Raw genomic sequence first — 16,003 nt, 5'->3', positions numbered from 1 at the left:
TGCCAGGGGCTCACAGGGACAGGAAGAATGGGGAGTTATTGTTTAATGGATACAGAATTCCAGTTTTAAAAAATACAGAGCGTTCTGGAGACGGATGGTGGCAATGATAGCACATTACCAACCTATATGATACCAGTTGACCCTTGAACAAGACAGGTCTGAACTCTTTTGGTCCACTTTTATGTGGATTTTTTTTTTTTTTTACAGTTTTGTAAATATATTTTCTCTTTCTTATGGCATTCGTACTTTTTTCTCTAGCTCTATTAAGAGAATACAGCATATAATACATTCAGCGTACAAGATATGTGTTGATCGTCTCTTTATGTTACCTATAATGCTTCCAGTCGACAGTAGGCTATTAGTAGTTAAGTTTTGGGAGAGTCAAAAATTGTACATGGATATTCGACTGCGTGGGGGATGAGGGCCCTTAACCCTTGTGTTATTCAACAGTCAGCTGTACTAGAAAATCACCGAGGGTAAATTTTATGTTACGTGTATTTTACCACAATACAAAATATCAAGGGGAAAACATAACCCTTGTGGCAGGTTAGGGTTTCCCTATTATCACCGTGTGTCCTGAGGCACCCACTGAACACGTTGGCACCAATTACCATTTTGAGGTGAATGGGGCAGTTGGAGGAAGAAGCAGCGAGGTCTTCCATTGGAGGGGGTGTAGCCAAGTGCTTGAGGGTTTCGGACAGCCAGATACAGCTTAAGGATCTTAGGCATCTGGAAGATCGGGAGACAGAAAGCTGCCTGTCTGAAAGCTCCATTTGCCTACAGCATGCTCGGGTCTGCAGAATGTTGTGGAGTGAATTAGCCCACGGCTGTCCACTTCTTTGGGGGAAGGCGACCTGGATGAGGTGCAGGGAACATATGTATTCTTTAATTTCTCATTTTGAGAATTTTTTTGAGTGCCTACCGTGTGTCAGGTACTGTGCCAGGCACAGGGATTTGGTGGCGAAGAAGACAGGAGAACGTCCAGTAATTTAGTGGGAGACACAGCGTATTTTGGTATTTAGCCTTGGGGAAGCAGCAGACCCATCGCAGTTGTCATAGATTCACCAGCTGTTATTATCTTGATCATCTGGTTATGGATAAATTTGTTTAGATCCCATCCCATTTTCATATTTGTCTAAGATTTCCTTAATCTCTCACTGAATACAGAGAATGTGTACATAATTTCAGTTGTATGTGTGACTTTAGTCGAGTAGACTTTGGGATTTTTTTTTAAAGATACAAGAGTATGTTACTCAAATCTAGATACTAACTTGTAAAGTAACGTTCTCTAACTTTTCTAGCCTCACCTATGTCTTAGATAGGTATGTTATTTGGGGTCTCGTTCTAAAGGTTTGACTTTTGAGGGATAAGAAATAAATAGGAGGGTTATTCAGGTTTTATAAGCATATAAGATGCTTCCCTCACCTTTTTTTTCGAGAATGGGTTCTATGTAACTGAACCCTGCCTAAACTAGAGGAAAGAAGTGGGGAAATAATAGAATTACCCTTAATTTGGCTTCATTTATGCTAAAGGGAATGTGGGGGGAAAGGATATTAAAGTGGCATTGTGTTAGAGATGCTTCTGGGAGAGCATTTAATATCTATTAGGTGTAAATTGTTATTTACATTTAGGGTTATTGTGTGGGGGCGTGCTGTGAAAAGCTTTTATACTAACAAGTTTTTATTATTTCAGGAAATGCTGTCCCTTTAATGTTGCTTTTCACTTGGGTGTCAGAGGCAGCCTGGGAAAACAGGAGCAAAACCTCCCTTCTAGCCGGGGACTGTTGGATCTGCTTTTATAGCATTGCTGGTACGTGGGTGGAAGGTACGGAAGTTGAGTCACAGCTAATGTCAAATTGTGCAGAGCAGGAAGAGCACCTAAAGTTGTGAGTTTTGGGTTTTGTTTCGTTTCGTTTCGTTTTTTAATCAGTGGGCATCATTTTGTCTAGAATCTGAACTATTCTACGAAAGGGAAAACTGAGGCCTTTCTCCCACTCTCCTTTTTTACCTCTTCCTTTTAACTTCACATTTCTAAGATACCGAAGTAAATTTGTAAATTTGAACATATTCCCAAGTATCCTTTTGGGAGAAAAGAACACTTTTATACCGTTTTGATAACAGCATGGATACTCTTCATTCTCAGGTGCCCATGTATGTGAAGTAAATGGTTAGAGCTAGAAATCAAGGCATTCTTGTTTGATTTCAGCAAACATTTCTTCATCTGCTGTGTATTCAGGCAGTGCGTTAGGAACTGGGGATACGGTATGAAACGCACAATTCCTACCCTCAGGTCGTTCACCGTCAGTAACCCCAACAGTTAGGAACCATCGGCTAGGTCCCAAGGCATAGGGAAAAGGGGTACCTAACCTAGATGTGGGAACAGGTAGGGCCAGGAAATGCTCTGGGGGGGGGGGGATCACTGAAGTGAGCTTTGGAAGATGAATTAACCAGTCAGCCAGATAGAAGGCCATATTCAAGGGCGTAAGAATGTGAAACAGAAAAGAACAGAAACGCGGTGTCATTGCGGAATGTGGGTCAGTGTGCTAGGAGCAGAGAAGAGCGCTGGGTGGTAGGAGAAGAGGGGATCAGAGAGTAGAATGAGGCCGGGTGACGTGGTAGGCACCTAATAAGAGTTAGACCTTCCCCCCTTTTAGGCTGTGGGGAATAGTTGAGGATTTGAATCAGGGAAATGGCATGGTGGGATTTGCACGTAGAAAGAGGTCCCTGGTGTTGGTAAGCACCTCGGACAGGAAGAATGGTAGATGGGAGGCAGAGGGCGAAGTAGGAGGCTAGATACCAAATAACGTGGTCAGAACTGAGTTTGTGGTTCTAGGGACAGAAAGAAAGGGCAGGTTTCATAGAAATCAGAAGGACTTCCAGTTTGGTGTGGTGTTGAGTGAGAAGGAGGATCTTGGAAGGAACCCAGACATTCCATCCCAGAAAATGCCCTGGAATGAGTTGCTCCTTGGTACCCTACCGGGCATATTCAGCCACTAGGGACTCCAGTTGTTTTGCTGGGTCAGATCCAGGCTGTTCAACTGCATCTTCTTTCTCTTGGGCACCAGGGAGCAAACTGTCCTCTGTAATACAGGCCTTGAAAGCCAGGGACACACTTCAAAATATCCTTCAGTTTGTTCAGTGCTCATTATGATGCTGTTATTCGGTGTTTATGAGAACCATCGTAATATTTCTTTGGATGTTAGCTCATACTAACTCTTTCTTGTGGTAATGACTGTTCTAAGCTCATCTGCCATATAAAATGTTGGTCCTACATGTACGAAAGAAGCATGAATACCAGGCCAAAGGAAATTTGCGTCCGAGCCCTAGTCCTGGCCTTTTTGCGTGTAGGGATTCCTCATCTGCCTCTATATTTTAAAAAAGATTTTTGGGGGGACATGTTGTCTTTTTTAATGTACAGAGGCTGCAGTCACACACAAACTTCAAGAGAACTGTGACTTTCGTGAGGGTAGTGAATGCGTGATGGGGAGTGGGGGACTCTGTCTTGCTTAAGGTGTTTTGCCCCTAGCACTGTAGTGGACCAGTGGATTCAGAGAATGGCATACGGTGATTCTCAGGTTTGTTTCTTATACTAGAACTGAAAACATAAGTAATTCTCCCATAAACGTGATTGAGATTTTTCCCAAAGTCCACTGGGTTGCCTTTGCTTCCAGTGAAACTCACCTACCTCTTTTCTGCTTACTCTGTATTTTTTTTTTTAAACTCGACTGCATTTATCTCCTAACTGGCTTTGCAGTTACAAATTGAGAAAATGCAAGGTGTTCTACCTTCCAGATCATTTCTAAAAATGTTAAACAAGAACAAGCCTAGTACTGATCTATTCCTTTTCTCCTAGTTGTTCCCTCCTCACCCCCAATGTTTAAAGGTCCCATCCTTTGGTACATATTTCCTTATACATTGTGGATTATACCAAAAGTATGCAATTATCTGTTAAATGCCCAGAATAGTGCCTGACTTATTGTAGGTATTCAGCAAATGGCTATGCTTATGCCAGTTTCTTCGGGTTCTCCAGATTGGTGGTTCCTATGTTCTTTTCAGAATTGTTAAAATGATTATTAATGTGTGGAGGAGTATGATGATGTTACATTGGGCAGTGTGCCAAACCAAGGCTGGTTATGCATTTTGCTAAACAAATCCTCGTAAAGATAGCAAAACACTATGCATTCTCAGTGTGATTTGTGATTTTAAATTTTGATTTCTTTCGTATATATCTTACACATAGGAAGCTTAATTTTAGGATTAATCTGTTTGCCTTTGGGTAATCTATCAGAGATTATAATAATAAACACATAATGAAAATACAAATAAAATCCCTTTTTTAATGTTTATTTTTTTATTTTTTGCGAGAGAGTGAGAGAGAGTGCAATTGGGAGGGGCAGTGAGTTGGGGGAGATGGACAGAGGATCTGAAGCAGGCTTTGTGCTGACAGCAGAGAGTCAGATGCTGGGCTCCAGCTCACCAACTGTGAGATATGACCTGAGCGAAAGTCGGAAGCTTAACCAACTGAGCCACGCAGGAGCCCCAAAATCCTTTTGTTTTTTTTTAAGTCATTTATTTTGAGAGAGACAGAACGTGTGAGCCAGGGAGGAGGAGGAGGAGGGAGGGAGGCGGGGGGAGAGAGAGAGAGAGAGAGAGAGAGAATGAATCTCAAGCAGTCTCAGTGCTCAGCGTAGAGCCCCTCACTGGGCTCAATCCCACAACTGTGAGATCATGACCTGAGCCGAAATCAAGAGTCAGGTGCATAACTGATTGAGCCACCCAGGAGCCCCAGAATACTTTGGAGTAGGCCCTTATTAGAATACCAAAAAAAAAAAAAAAAAAAAAATTTTCATTTTTATGTGAAAGTGATAAACACCGTAAATTCATCATCCACACAGATTATTTTATTTGAAAATTTAATAATTTAAGGTAGAGAAATTATGAAATTTACATTGGGAACTTAAAGACCAGCAAGATCACTTGTAAAGGGCAGAATCAGGACTTAGACTAGGACTTCTGGACTGAGTCACACCTTTATGCTTTTTTTCACTCTTGTTTTAGTAAGAAAACATTAAAGAAACTCTTATGTCCAGTAAACATTTTCCCAAATCTTTTATATCTGTAGCACATGGTAGTAAGAATTACTGTTTACAATGATGGCACAGATGCCCAGTGTATAGATAAGAAGGAGTTTATGATTTTCAGTAGAGGCTGAAATACCGAGGGCGGGGAACACAAAGGGCAGATTCTCAGTTAACCAGGATTTGTAATGAACCTGGAAGCCTTAGGCAGTCAAATTTGCATACACCTTCCTATACACCTTAAGTTTCTTAAGCAGTCTTGTTTATAGACACTTTTTTCAGAATCCCCAGGTTTTTAACAGTAGAAAAAAATAAGCACTCCTATTACCTTCCTCCTGTCTTTTGGTCCTTTGCAGGCATTAGACTGGTTTAGGACAGGCAGATTCTTGCCGGTTCCCATTCCTTGAAAACCTTCCTGTAAGTGGTCATTCAGCTTTTCACATCTTTCATTAAATCCACTACAACTATAAACTGTACATCAGTGGAGATATTTTTTAAATACTTTTTGTTTCATTTCTTGTTTAATTATCAGGTATTCACGGGTGGAATAGTTTAAATCTGTATTAACTATGGTGAGCTGCTGTGAATGCTTCCAGTGCTGTGTAATTAATGCCCCCATAACAGATATTCATTCCTTAAAATATGCCTGCACATGGCGCCTGCCCCTCCCTCCCTCTCTCTCTCTCTCTCTCTGTCTCTCTCTCCACACACACACACACACACACGCACACGCACACACGCACACACCACACACGCGTGCGCAAAGCACACAACAAACTGCCATTCTCCAGCAGGCCTGTTTCTGGAGTTGGGAGATGTCAGCCTGCCGGGAGGGGGTGGGGGGAGGAGGAAGAGGTGGGGCTCTACTCTGATTAATTACCTTAGGCATTCAGGGGTGGGGCTTCCTTCAGCCATCTGCCTGAGATATGGGAGGGAGCTGGAGAAAGAAGGAGGGGGAGAGACTGCCAGAGAGGAAGAGAAAAGAAAGGAAGAAACGCTAGAAAGAGAAAGGAAGGAAAACGGGATAAAGGGAAATCAATCACCCGCCCTTAAATAGCTGGCTTGGGGGGGGGAGGGGGGGAAGGAAAGCTGTGGAGGTGTGCCCCAGCACGACCGCCCTGAAGGGTTCATCATCTGTTCCGTCTGGTTTATGGAGAAAAAGAAAATGGTAACTCAGGTAAGATTGTGTTTCCTCCGTGTATTTCTTTTCTGGTTTCTGGGATCTAAGTAAAGATATGGGGGTCGGGTATACTAAACAGAGTTTTAATAATGATTGTCTTCCCAGAAAAGGCCAGATTTATTGTTATTAACTGAAAAGTGTTAGTCTGTGTCTGTTGAGAGAGAGAGAGAGAGAGAGAGAGAGAGAGAGTGTGTGTGTGTGTGTGTGTGTGTGTGTGTGTGTGATGTGTCCGTATCCTTTTTTCTCTCCCCCTCCCTCAGCTCCATAGCAGATTCCTGTTTCCTGTTCTGTGCAGCTGTAGCTCAGGAAAGACCCTGTGGGGATTTGTCTACCTCTTTGTCTTGGTTCTGAGAAGAGGGAGGGAGAGAGACTGCAGAGGTAGGAAGAGATTCTTACAGACTGCCAAAAAGAGGGGAAAGGGACCGACTTCCTTTTAAGAATTGCAGAAGAATTTGTGTTCTAGGGAAATCTGATTCCTGATTCACTCTGGTTTCTCAGGGCTGGCTGTGGAATTGCAGTTTCGCTGCCTTCGCTCTACATGGCTTGTTAAAAATGAAGGCTGGAAAAATAGGCTTCGTTTTCATGGCTTTGTTACTGGCAAGGAATGTTTTCAGTAGGAACCCTGGGAATATCCAGGTGTAGCTGAGGCAGGTCGAGCTCTCCCCGAAAGGAGAACAAATCTGAACGGATAAGTGACAATCACACGGGCATTAAAAGGCATTTGAAGGAGAGGGAGTCAGAAATGGAAGATCTCTCTCCGCTCACTCTCCCTCTCTCTCTGTCTCTCTCTGCCTGTCTTTGGTTATGCCAGGCAGTATCTAATCTGCATTTTACCAAGTCATTCCTGACAAACGGAAAGGTGAATAGCCTTCCATGGTTCCCCGGGCAGTGCTCTTTTTCTCATTGGCACCTTCTGTATGTTCCTTTACCCTTTTTCCTTTACACGTAGATAGGGAATGATGAGGCTATGGTTGGAGTGAAGTCATTTGCATGGTCGAGCCTTCCGGTCCTTCAGGCTCAGACCTAGGATCGGTGTCACGCCAGGCTTTTATGCTCTGTAGGGAAATTTCATCACTGGACAGTGCTTTCCTTTTAAGGAGGTTGCCCTTTTTTTGTATTCTCTCTTCTCTTTTCCTCTCCAAGTTACCACCACCGGAGGGCGAGAGAGTCGGCTAGCTCTCTGGATAGAGGCATCATTTTAGGGGCAGGAACAGTGTTCCGTTAAATGTTATATAATGCCCTGCAGTGCTGTTTGGAAAGAGGGAAAGCATCAGGGAGATTCTGCCAACATGACCTAGAGGGAAGGGGAGTTTCAAAGAATGTATCTTTCCAAAGTAATTTTTCACCAGATCTGAGTTCAGAGATTATCGAGAAACCCCTCCTCTTTTGGAAAGGAGAGAAATCTTGGAAATATTTTCTCTTCCACTTATCCCTTCACTGTCAGCCTAATTAACTCTTTTAAAATATTGCTTTACTTTTTAAAAATTTCCATAAAAGAGAAGACCTATTTCTGGATTCTCTTTGTTGCTTGGGAGATGATACTTCTTAACCTTGGAGCCCTCATTCAATTTTCATTAACTGGCAATATTACAGGGCAACAGCTCTCTCCTTTCTCAGCTATTACTGAGGGCTTTTCAACTACTGGACTTTTCAATATATATATTTTTAAATCAGTGAAAGAGTTCTCTAAAGTAGTGCTTTTTATAATCAGAGGTTTTCTGTGGCCTCTTGGAACATGTGCCCTGAGTTTCTGGAGGAGCGTGTGTAAAACACAAGTTAGAACGCGTGCTTCTGCACACTTGATATTGTGATCTGAATAATTGGTATGTAAGGAAACTGGAGTTTTAGCAAGTGAAGCAGAAGAGAGAAATAGAAACAGGGAGATTTCTTGGTTAAGAATTCTAACATTTAAAATCACGGTGATCGTCTCAGGATGTGCAGGATGCTGAGAGAGGAAGTTGCTCATCTTTGCCCCTCCCGAATTTCTACACCCGGGAAGTGCAGAATATCAAATTTGTGGATTTTCCGTGTGGCAGCATTTTTGTTTTGGTGTATATACTTTCTGGGTCAATGTAACATACATAGTTGTTAGTAATCTAGGAAAAAAAAAAATGAAAGGAGATAACCAGATGGGCCAACTCTTTCTTTGTCCTTACAGGTTTGGGGTTTTTTGGTTTTTTGGTTTTGCTTTGTTTTGTTTTGATTTGGTTATTTTTGTTTTCCGTTTTTCAAGCCAGACATGTAATCCTGGTGTTTGATAATGATCTGTCACATAGACTTTCTGAATATAAAACGCGTGTGCCGTTTAGGGTTTGGTTTATCAAAGTTAAATGGCTTATTATAGCATAGTATTTACTGTCTTGACTAGTATATTAAGAGAAGTATTTAGATCTGTTTTTATCATTTTGTCACCTCGGTTCTTTGCATATTGGATCTTGACATTCCTGTATCCCTTAATTTTAAATTAACTGCTCACTTGGTGGAAGAAAGGCAAAGTGCTTTCAGATCGATATTAGATCCATATCAGCCGTTGCTCGACGGGTGCACCTTATTATTATATCGGCTGTGGTTTTATGAGGCCCCTTTTTGGTATAATTAGCAAACGGCTCTGCCGTTTACAGTAGGGTAATCAGTGTTCTGCCTTGAAAGAAAAAGCAAAAGACAGTTTAATCACAAAATTCTGTTATACTAGACAGACATGCCCAGGTGACTTTTTAAAATAGAACTTCAGGTCTACCCGCTGTTCGTGTGAATGGTGTAGGTGTATTTATTTCTCTGAGATACTCTTGTTATTTCTGAGCAAGTGAACCAAATTACTACATCTCTTCACATCTATGAAAATAACCATGTAGAAGAAGTCATTCTTGTAATAGGTATAAAATTAGAAAAACAAAATTGCAGTCGACTTCAGTGAATAAGAAAAATGGTTGGCCTGACTCAGACTCAGTTACGCTATTTGTTCTTGAAGGGGAAAGTCTACCAGGCAGAGAGGAGAAAGGTTGTACGGTGTGGTGGATGTGAAAGAAAATTTTTGTACTCTCCTGTAGCGTAAGACTGCCAGTTTCTGTGGAACACAAAGCCCTCCCTTTCTTGGACAGCTCAGTGCTTTGCTGGCATTTTCTTCAAAATCTGTTTTCCATCAGGACCGAGAGGAGGGAAGGTGTTAAGAATAAGGGAGGTTGGAAAGGGGGCTGCTGTTCCTTTAAATAGTGCAGGGAGCCCATGTGGCAGCAGGCCGGCTCTGGAGTGTATTCTTTTGTAATGAATCACCAGTTCCATTGTCTGCTATCTCCCCTCTTTGTAGCTGGAAGGCTGAAGTCTTTCACCTGAGCTGCTGCCCCGTCGCTATTCTGTTCCTGGGTGGTTGGGAGAAGAGGAGAGGGAGGGTGTTCTATGCTTTAATTAAAGACAGATAACTGAGCAGGTATGTTTTGCTTTGTTTCATTTTCCCGTGTCCTTTCTGGGTTTGGTTTTTTGGAAATGAGCCGGAGTAGGGAATCAGTTCTGAGATTTAGCTACGCGTAGTCCATTTTCTGTGGATTTTGGAAGTACTCGGGGATTACTCAGTCTCCATTTTGTGGCCTTGCTTCAAAGCCCTTCCATTCTCTTGCCGGCCCGTTCCACCCGAACCTCATCCCAGCCTCCATGCCCAGAGCCTGGGCCCACACGGTTTGTTTTGGCACACTTTCCACTTTCTATGGGCTGCGCAGGACTCTGGGAAGTTGGGGGTAGGTGCAGATTGTGGGCTGGAGACTAATTTATGTTCCTTTACAATGAACCAAAAAAAGGCTCACTCTTTCCGAAGATTTGGTTTCTTGCGGAATTCTTGTACACTGCTCCGTATCTTTACTTCTAACCATTTCCTTGCCAAAGCCAAGATGGGCTCTTGAAAAATGTTGCTGTGCTAAAAATGACTAAGCTTTCCTGAAAAGATACCCAGAATTCCATAAATGTGATTAAATCTGAACAATTTGGACTCGGTAGATGATTCTCTTCTTCCCAGCCACCCCCCTACCCCCACTCCCACCACCCAAACACACACCTCTTTGCCCTTCCCTTTTTTTCCTTTTTTTCCTTAACTTTATCCTTCTCCTTAGTGCTGCAGTCCAGACTAGGTAAGCCTTTGATAATCTGCTCTGCAAGTTTGCATTGTCACCGAGGACGTCTCCGTGTGGCCAGGTGAATGGCGCTCCTCCTCCCTCCCGGTGACAGCGCCCGGCGGAAAGTCTTGTGCTCTTCCCTGACATTTTCAGACTCCTGTCTGTACGGATGGCCATGTGGAAATAGCTTCATCTCTCCTTTGACTTGTGGTCTGTGGAGTCCTCAGATGAAAACATCTCTTGGGGTAATTCCTCACCTTGGGTGGTTTCTCGGGCATCTCTGTGCCGTACTCAGGTGGTCACCTGTGATGATTCAGCTCCTCTGCCCAGTGGCCCTTTTCTGGTGTACCATTCCTCCCTGGAGCCCGACGTGGCTGGTGTCCCAAGGCATCTCGTCCTGGAGCCGGAATCCCTCTCTCTTCCCGTCTCATGGTTCCCAAACCGCCCGGCCCCGTCTTCCTTAAACTTTCTTCCGCAACACTGGGGCTGTGAAACACAACGAACGCAAACAGAACACGCCCCTGCCGCAGATGCCTTGCCGTTTTGAATGTAGCAGCTTTATTATTGGGCTTCGGTGCTCGACCTCCAGCCTAGGCAGCTGGGAATGCTGCAGTCCGCCATCATGCTGTTTGTGGTGTTCCCATTGCCCAGATGCTCATACGTCCCTTTGTTTCTATTAGAGTGATGAAATTCGGGGAGCCTTAGAGTCCAATAACTCATTAGAGGTTGTTGGCAGAGTGCATTATTACTTCAAGTGCAAGTCGGATTTTGTCACTCCTGTGCCTTAAAAACCTTCCCGGTTGTTTGTTTTCCTGAAGACTCATTAAATCCAGTGTCCTTACTCCGGTCCCTGAGGCCCTTGTGTGATCAGGAACCCCGCTGGCTCCCCAACCTTCTCTCCTTCTCTTCCCATGTTTCGCCCCAAAGACACTGGCCTCTTTGCTCGTCTCTTACCACACCTTGTACCCTCCTGCTCAGGGCCTTTCCTTCTGTTTTTCTCCCAGCCTCAAATGCTTCCCACTTGGCTTCTCAAGGGAGAGTGCTCCCTTGACCGTCTTGTGTCAACTTGAACTGCCCTATCCCCATATGCTGCTTTTTCTTTATTTAATACTGATCTTAGTGCCTGTCGTTACTTGTTAACATGTATGTTTATCATTTGTGCCACCGACCCCTCCAAAGAATATAAGCTCTGTGAGTGAGGTCAGGGACCTTCTGAGCAGTGTGTTGTATACTCAGTGTCTAGAACTATGCCTGGAGTGTAGCCAAATATAGCTGATCAGCTAATCCTGTCAGGTACTGGGCTAAACAGCATTGAAATCCTCTCCATGACCTTGTCATTATCCCCTTGGTACAGAAGAGGAAACTGAGGCACAGAATGGTTAGGTAACTTGCCCAAGTTTATACAGCTCCTAAGAGATGTTGTGGAGATTCGTATCCATAGACCGGCTTGGGACTCCATACTCTTAAGCACTGTACCCCAGTGCCTTTTGTAGGTATTATATATTCCGTCAATATTTGTTGAATGTGTGAATGAATTAATTTAGTTGAGGCTCTGATTCACTTCTGGAATTTCCATCTCTGACTTATTCAAGGCTTTGATGGAATAGAAGTTGACCCTTGAACAACATGGGTTTGAGGTGCACATGCCCACTTAATGTGGATTTTTTTCAATAAATACAGTACAGTGGTGTAAATGTATTTTCTCGCCATTATGGTTTTCTTAATAACATTTTCTTTTCTCTAGCTTACTTTTATATAAGAATACAGCGCATGGTACATATAGTATACAAAACGTGTTCATTGACTGTTCATGTTAACAGTAAGGCTTCTGGTCAACAGTAGACTATTAGTGAAGGCTTTAGAGAATCAAAAAGTTACATGCAGATTTTTGACAATGTGGGGGCGGAGGCGGCGTCAGCACCCCTACCCTCCCATTAAGGGTCAATTGTACTTGAAAAAGCAGGGAATTTACTAATGAATAAAATGAATCCATTGTAATAGTATTATTTTATAGTGGCAGATAATATTACAGAGTACATATTATGTATTAGGCACTTTTGTCAGTGCCTTGTGTATGTTAAGGCATTTATTCCTATTAGCAGCCTTATAAGTGCCGTTAATGTCCATATTGTAGGAATTAAGAAGAAACGGGGGGCCTCCTGGGTGGCTCAGTCAGTTAAGCATCTGACTGTTGATTTCAGCTCAGGTCATGATCTCATCACCATTTGTGGGTTTGAGCCCCGTGTTGGGTTCCATGCTGACAGCGTGGAGCCTACTTGGAATTCTCTCTCTCCCTCTGTCTCTGCCCCTCCCCTGCTCGTGTGTGCACGTGTGTGCTCACTCTCTAAATAAGTAAATAAATAAATATTAAAAATAAGAAAGAAATTAGGAGACAGGGATGCAGAAAAGTTAAGTAACTTGCCCAGGGAGGCAGTGTCAGGATTGAAACCCCAGAGAGTTTCTCTCTGGCTTCCCTGTTCTTAACGCCACTAATAATGACTGTTATTAAAACAAGTTTTTTTGTTTTTGCGTACCTGCTTGACACCAGTTTACAAACACATCACATTTACATCTACATAAATCATTGTCATGGGCGTATCATATCACTTGCCAATCTCTTTTTGAGATCCGTGGTGTTTTTCCCATCCGTTAGACTGAGATTTGAGAGGTCAGGCCACTGGGCGGCACTAGATACGGACAGAGATAGGTTTCAAGCTTGAAATCTATGTCATTCCAGGTCTGCATTCTCTTCCATGATACTAGCAGCCTCATAAGATAAACAGTTCCATTGGTGGCCCTTCAAAAGTAGAAGAGGTTTCCTTACGGTGAGCTAAAATGTCTTCTCATTATGCTTTTCTCACTGTCCCCGGGTTCTGTCGTCCAGAGTCACACAGAACTTAATCTCTCTTCATAAAAGCCAAGTATTTGAAGATAACTGCTAAGTGTTCCCTTTAATCCTCTGTTCTCTTTGCATTTCTTACCTACTTCCTTGTGTTAGTCCTCACAGCGTTGCCAGAGATTTAGCTATACTGGACTAATTACCTTGATTTATGTGAATGGTTTATCATTCTGCTAAGTAAAATATCAATTATGAGTATTGAGGACCAGATCTGTTACAAATTTTGTTTTGTGACAGGTTTGACTTCACTCCATTTTCACAGCTTATTGATCAATGAGGGTATCTCATCTCCTAAGTAGAATGTTATTTCTCTTTTCCATCATAAGCCATGCATGCAGCTGTCAGCTGTTTGGCAAGAACCTACCTGTCGTCTTTTTAAAAAAATTTTTTTTTTTTAACATTTATTTATTATTGAGAGAGAGAGAGAGAGAGAGACAGAGCGTGAGCAAGGGAGGGGCAGAGAGAGGGGGAGACACAGAACCTGCAGCAGGCTCTAGGCTCTGAGCCGTCAGCACAGAGCCCGACACGGGGCTCGAACCCCCAAATTGCGAGATCGTGACCTGAGCCAAAGTCGGTCGCCTAACCAACTGAGCCACCCAGGCGCCCCGAACCTACCTGTCTTCTAACCTGGGTCTTAACCCAGATCCCTCAAAGGTTACTAACCATGAAATTTTCATTTTTTTTTTTACCTTATTTTTTAGGAATATTGTTTCTGAGATGACAATTGGACTGACAAATGACATACTAAAAATCCACAAAAGTAAATACCACTTCGCTTGAGATGTTGCGATTGTATCAAAAAAATATGTTGGAAAAAACAAAATCCGGGATTATAAGAGTCTTTTCAGTTGGTAGCAGCAGGAAAACATGATCTTGTTTTTCTATCGAAAACAGAGGTAAAACACAACCAAAAGATGAATTCAGCCCTTGGAAAATATTCTGAGGTAATAATACTTAGTATAAGTCAAATATCATAGAACTACTCTTAGATCAGCTTGCTTTGGCAGATTCTTTTCATCAGCCTCTTGAATTCTTTCCAAGGGCTATCAGTTTCAGAACATTAGAATGATATTTCTTATTTAATTAAAGCTCAGGAAATAAGGATGGCTAGACTTGCTATAAACAAGAGGAAATGAATGCAGTTTTTAAACTTGTAACTTGAAATCCTATAACTGATGATATTGGATTCATTCACAATTACAGGATAAAGTTCTGCAGTCAGAATTTGATAGTTCACGTATAAAGGAATATTTAAGTAGACAATATGGAAATGGAAATCTGATTATTTTTTGAAATTACAATACTTTCACATCCACAAATAATAGAACTGTATTCTTTCATCTAATATTGATTATGAGATTCCTTATAAAAAGTTCTGAAGAGACAAACTGACACGGAAGTGAAGGAGTTGAGACTTTGAAACATAGAAATCCACAAACTTTTTCCACTAATGGCTTGATAGTAAATATTTTTGGTTTTGCGGGCCATGCTGTCTCTGTCCCAACTATCCAGCCCTGCTGTTGAAACGTGAAAGAAGTCATAGACGATACATAAACGAAGGAGTGTGGCAGTGTTCCAGTAAAACTTTATTTATGGACACTGAAATTTGAATTTCATATAATTTCCATGTGTCACAAAATATTCTGCTTTTCACTTTTTTTTTTTTTTTTTTTTTTTTTAGCTGTTTAAGAATGTAAAAACCACGCTTGGCATTTAGGCTGTGCAAAAACTGGTGGGGGAAGCCACAGTTTGCCAACCCCCGACTGAGAAGGATGGAGGTCCTCCCTACCTGCTAATAGAGGGAAGGTTTTCCCCTAGAGCTTGACGAAAGGGACAGGGACACAGCTCCCGGCAGTTCTGACATGTTTTCATCTCTGTTAGTATGAAACCCTTGACTTGCTCTCTCACTTTCCCCCAGAAAATAGGAAGATTTCTTCCCCCTTTCTTCCTTTATCCCTCCATTCTATCCCCAAATCTAAGGCATATCCCCACGTATGCTGTGTTTTATACCTTCCTGCTTTTCATACAGTTTTTCATATACTATTACATTGAGCCAGAATACCTTTTTCACGAACGTGATTAATTTCTTGCCTTAAAGGTTCAGCTTAGACTTCACCTCCTTCAGAAAGCCTGCCCCCCTCTCAGGGTTGTCCCTTTATTGTGACTGGCATCGTGTATGCGATGCTCTCTTAGCCCATGCTATAGTAGTACTGTCTCTGTGAGTATATTTATCTGTTTTTTCCCATCAGACTAGCTTCTTTCAGGAATGCGACCATATCGCCTGTGTTCGTTGTCACATCTGGTTCGATTCAGCATCTAGTAAATATTTCGCGATTGAATTAATGAATTTTAACCTGTTACTTCATAGGCAGGGTTCTCTTTGGAAATGAAAACAGGAGAGTTAAATTGGGTAATCACATATATCCTCATGCTTATTACTTAAATCAGTTAATATTTAAAATATAAATGTCATTTTAGAAATGGATGCTTTATTTGGCTAGAAGAAAGGAGAATTTTGGAGTAAACAGCTATTTGGGGAAATCTCTTGTAGATGTTTCAGTGGAAGGCAACATGTATCCAGAAGATAGCAAGCAGGTAAGTGCCATAGGAGCTCTGGTCTCCTGGGAAGTCAGGAAAGGGGGAAGAAGATCTTCAACCCACCCAGTGTGGGAAGGGCAAAGAGAAAGGGAAAGGTGGTGGTGACATTTTAGGGTTTGGCAACTAGAGTGCTGCCACCTCCCTCTCTT

The 16,003-nt window shown here is 42.3% G+C and overlaps 1 protein-coding gene across 13 annotated transcripts in view; it reads left to right on the top strand.

The window, feature by feature from the left end:
• RBFOX2 (RNA binding fox-1 homolog 2) overlaps window positions 1-16,003 on the top strand; it is a 280,295-nt gene that overhangs the window by 175,584 nt on the left and 88,708 nt on the right. Inside the window, exon 1 of one of the 13 annotated variants that reach the window (XM_042993160.1) lies at window positions 5,933-6,254. The exons of the other annotated variants lie outside the window; for them this stretch is intronic. Within the exon in view, the coding sequence (XP_042849094.1) occupies window positions 6,228-6,254 (27 nt within the window). The 5' untranslated portion in view covers window positions 5,933-6,227. Of the gene's footprint in view, window positions 1-5,932; window positions 6,255-16,003 lie in introns of those variants that run through there. 13 annotated transcript variants of the gene reach the window in all.

The sequence above is a fragment of the Panthera tigris genome, chromosome B4, assembly GCF_018350195.1.
Source record: "Panthera tigris isolate Pti1 chromosome B4, P.tigris_Pti1_mat1.1, whole genome shotgun sequence".
Taxonomy (NCBI): domain Eukaryota; kingdom Metazoa; phylum Chordata; class Mammalia; order Carnivora; family Felidae; genus Panthera; species Panthera tigris.
Note: the sequence above shows the minus strand (reverse complement) of the source record. Positions and strands in the feature narration are given on the sequence as shown.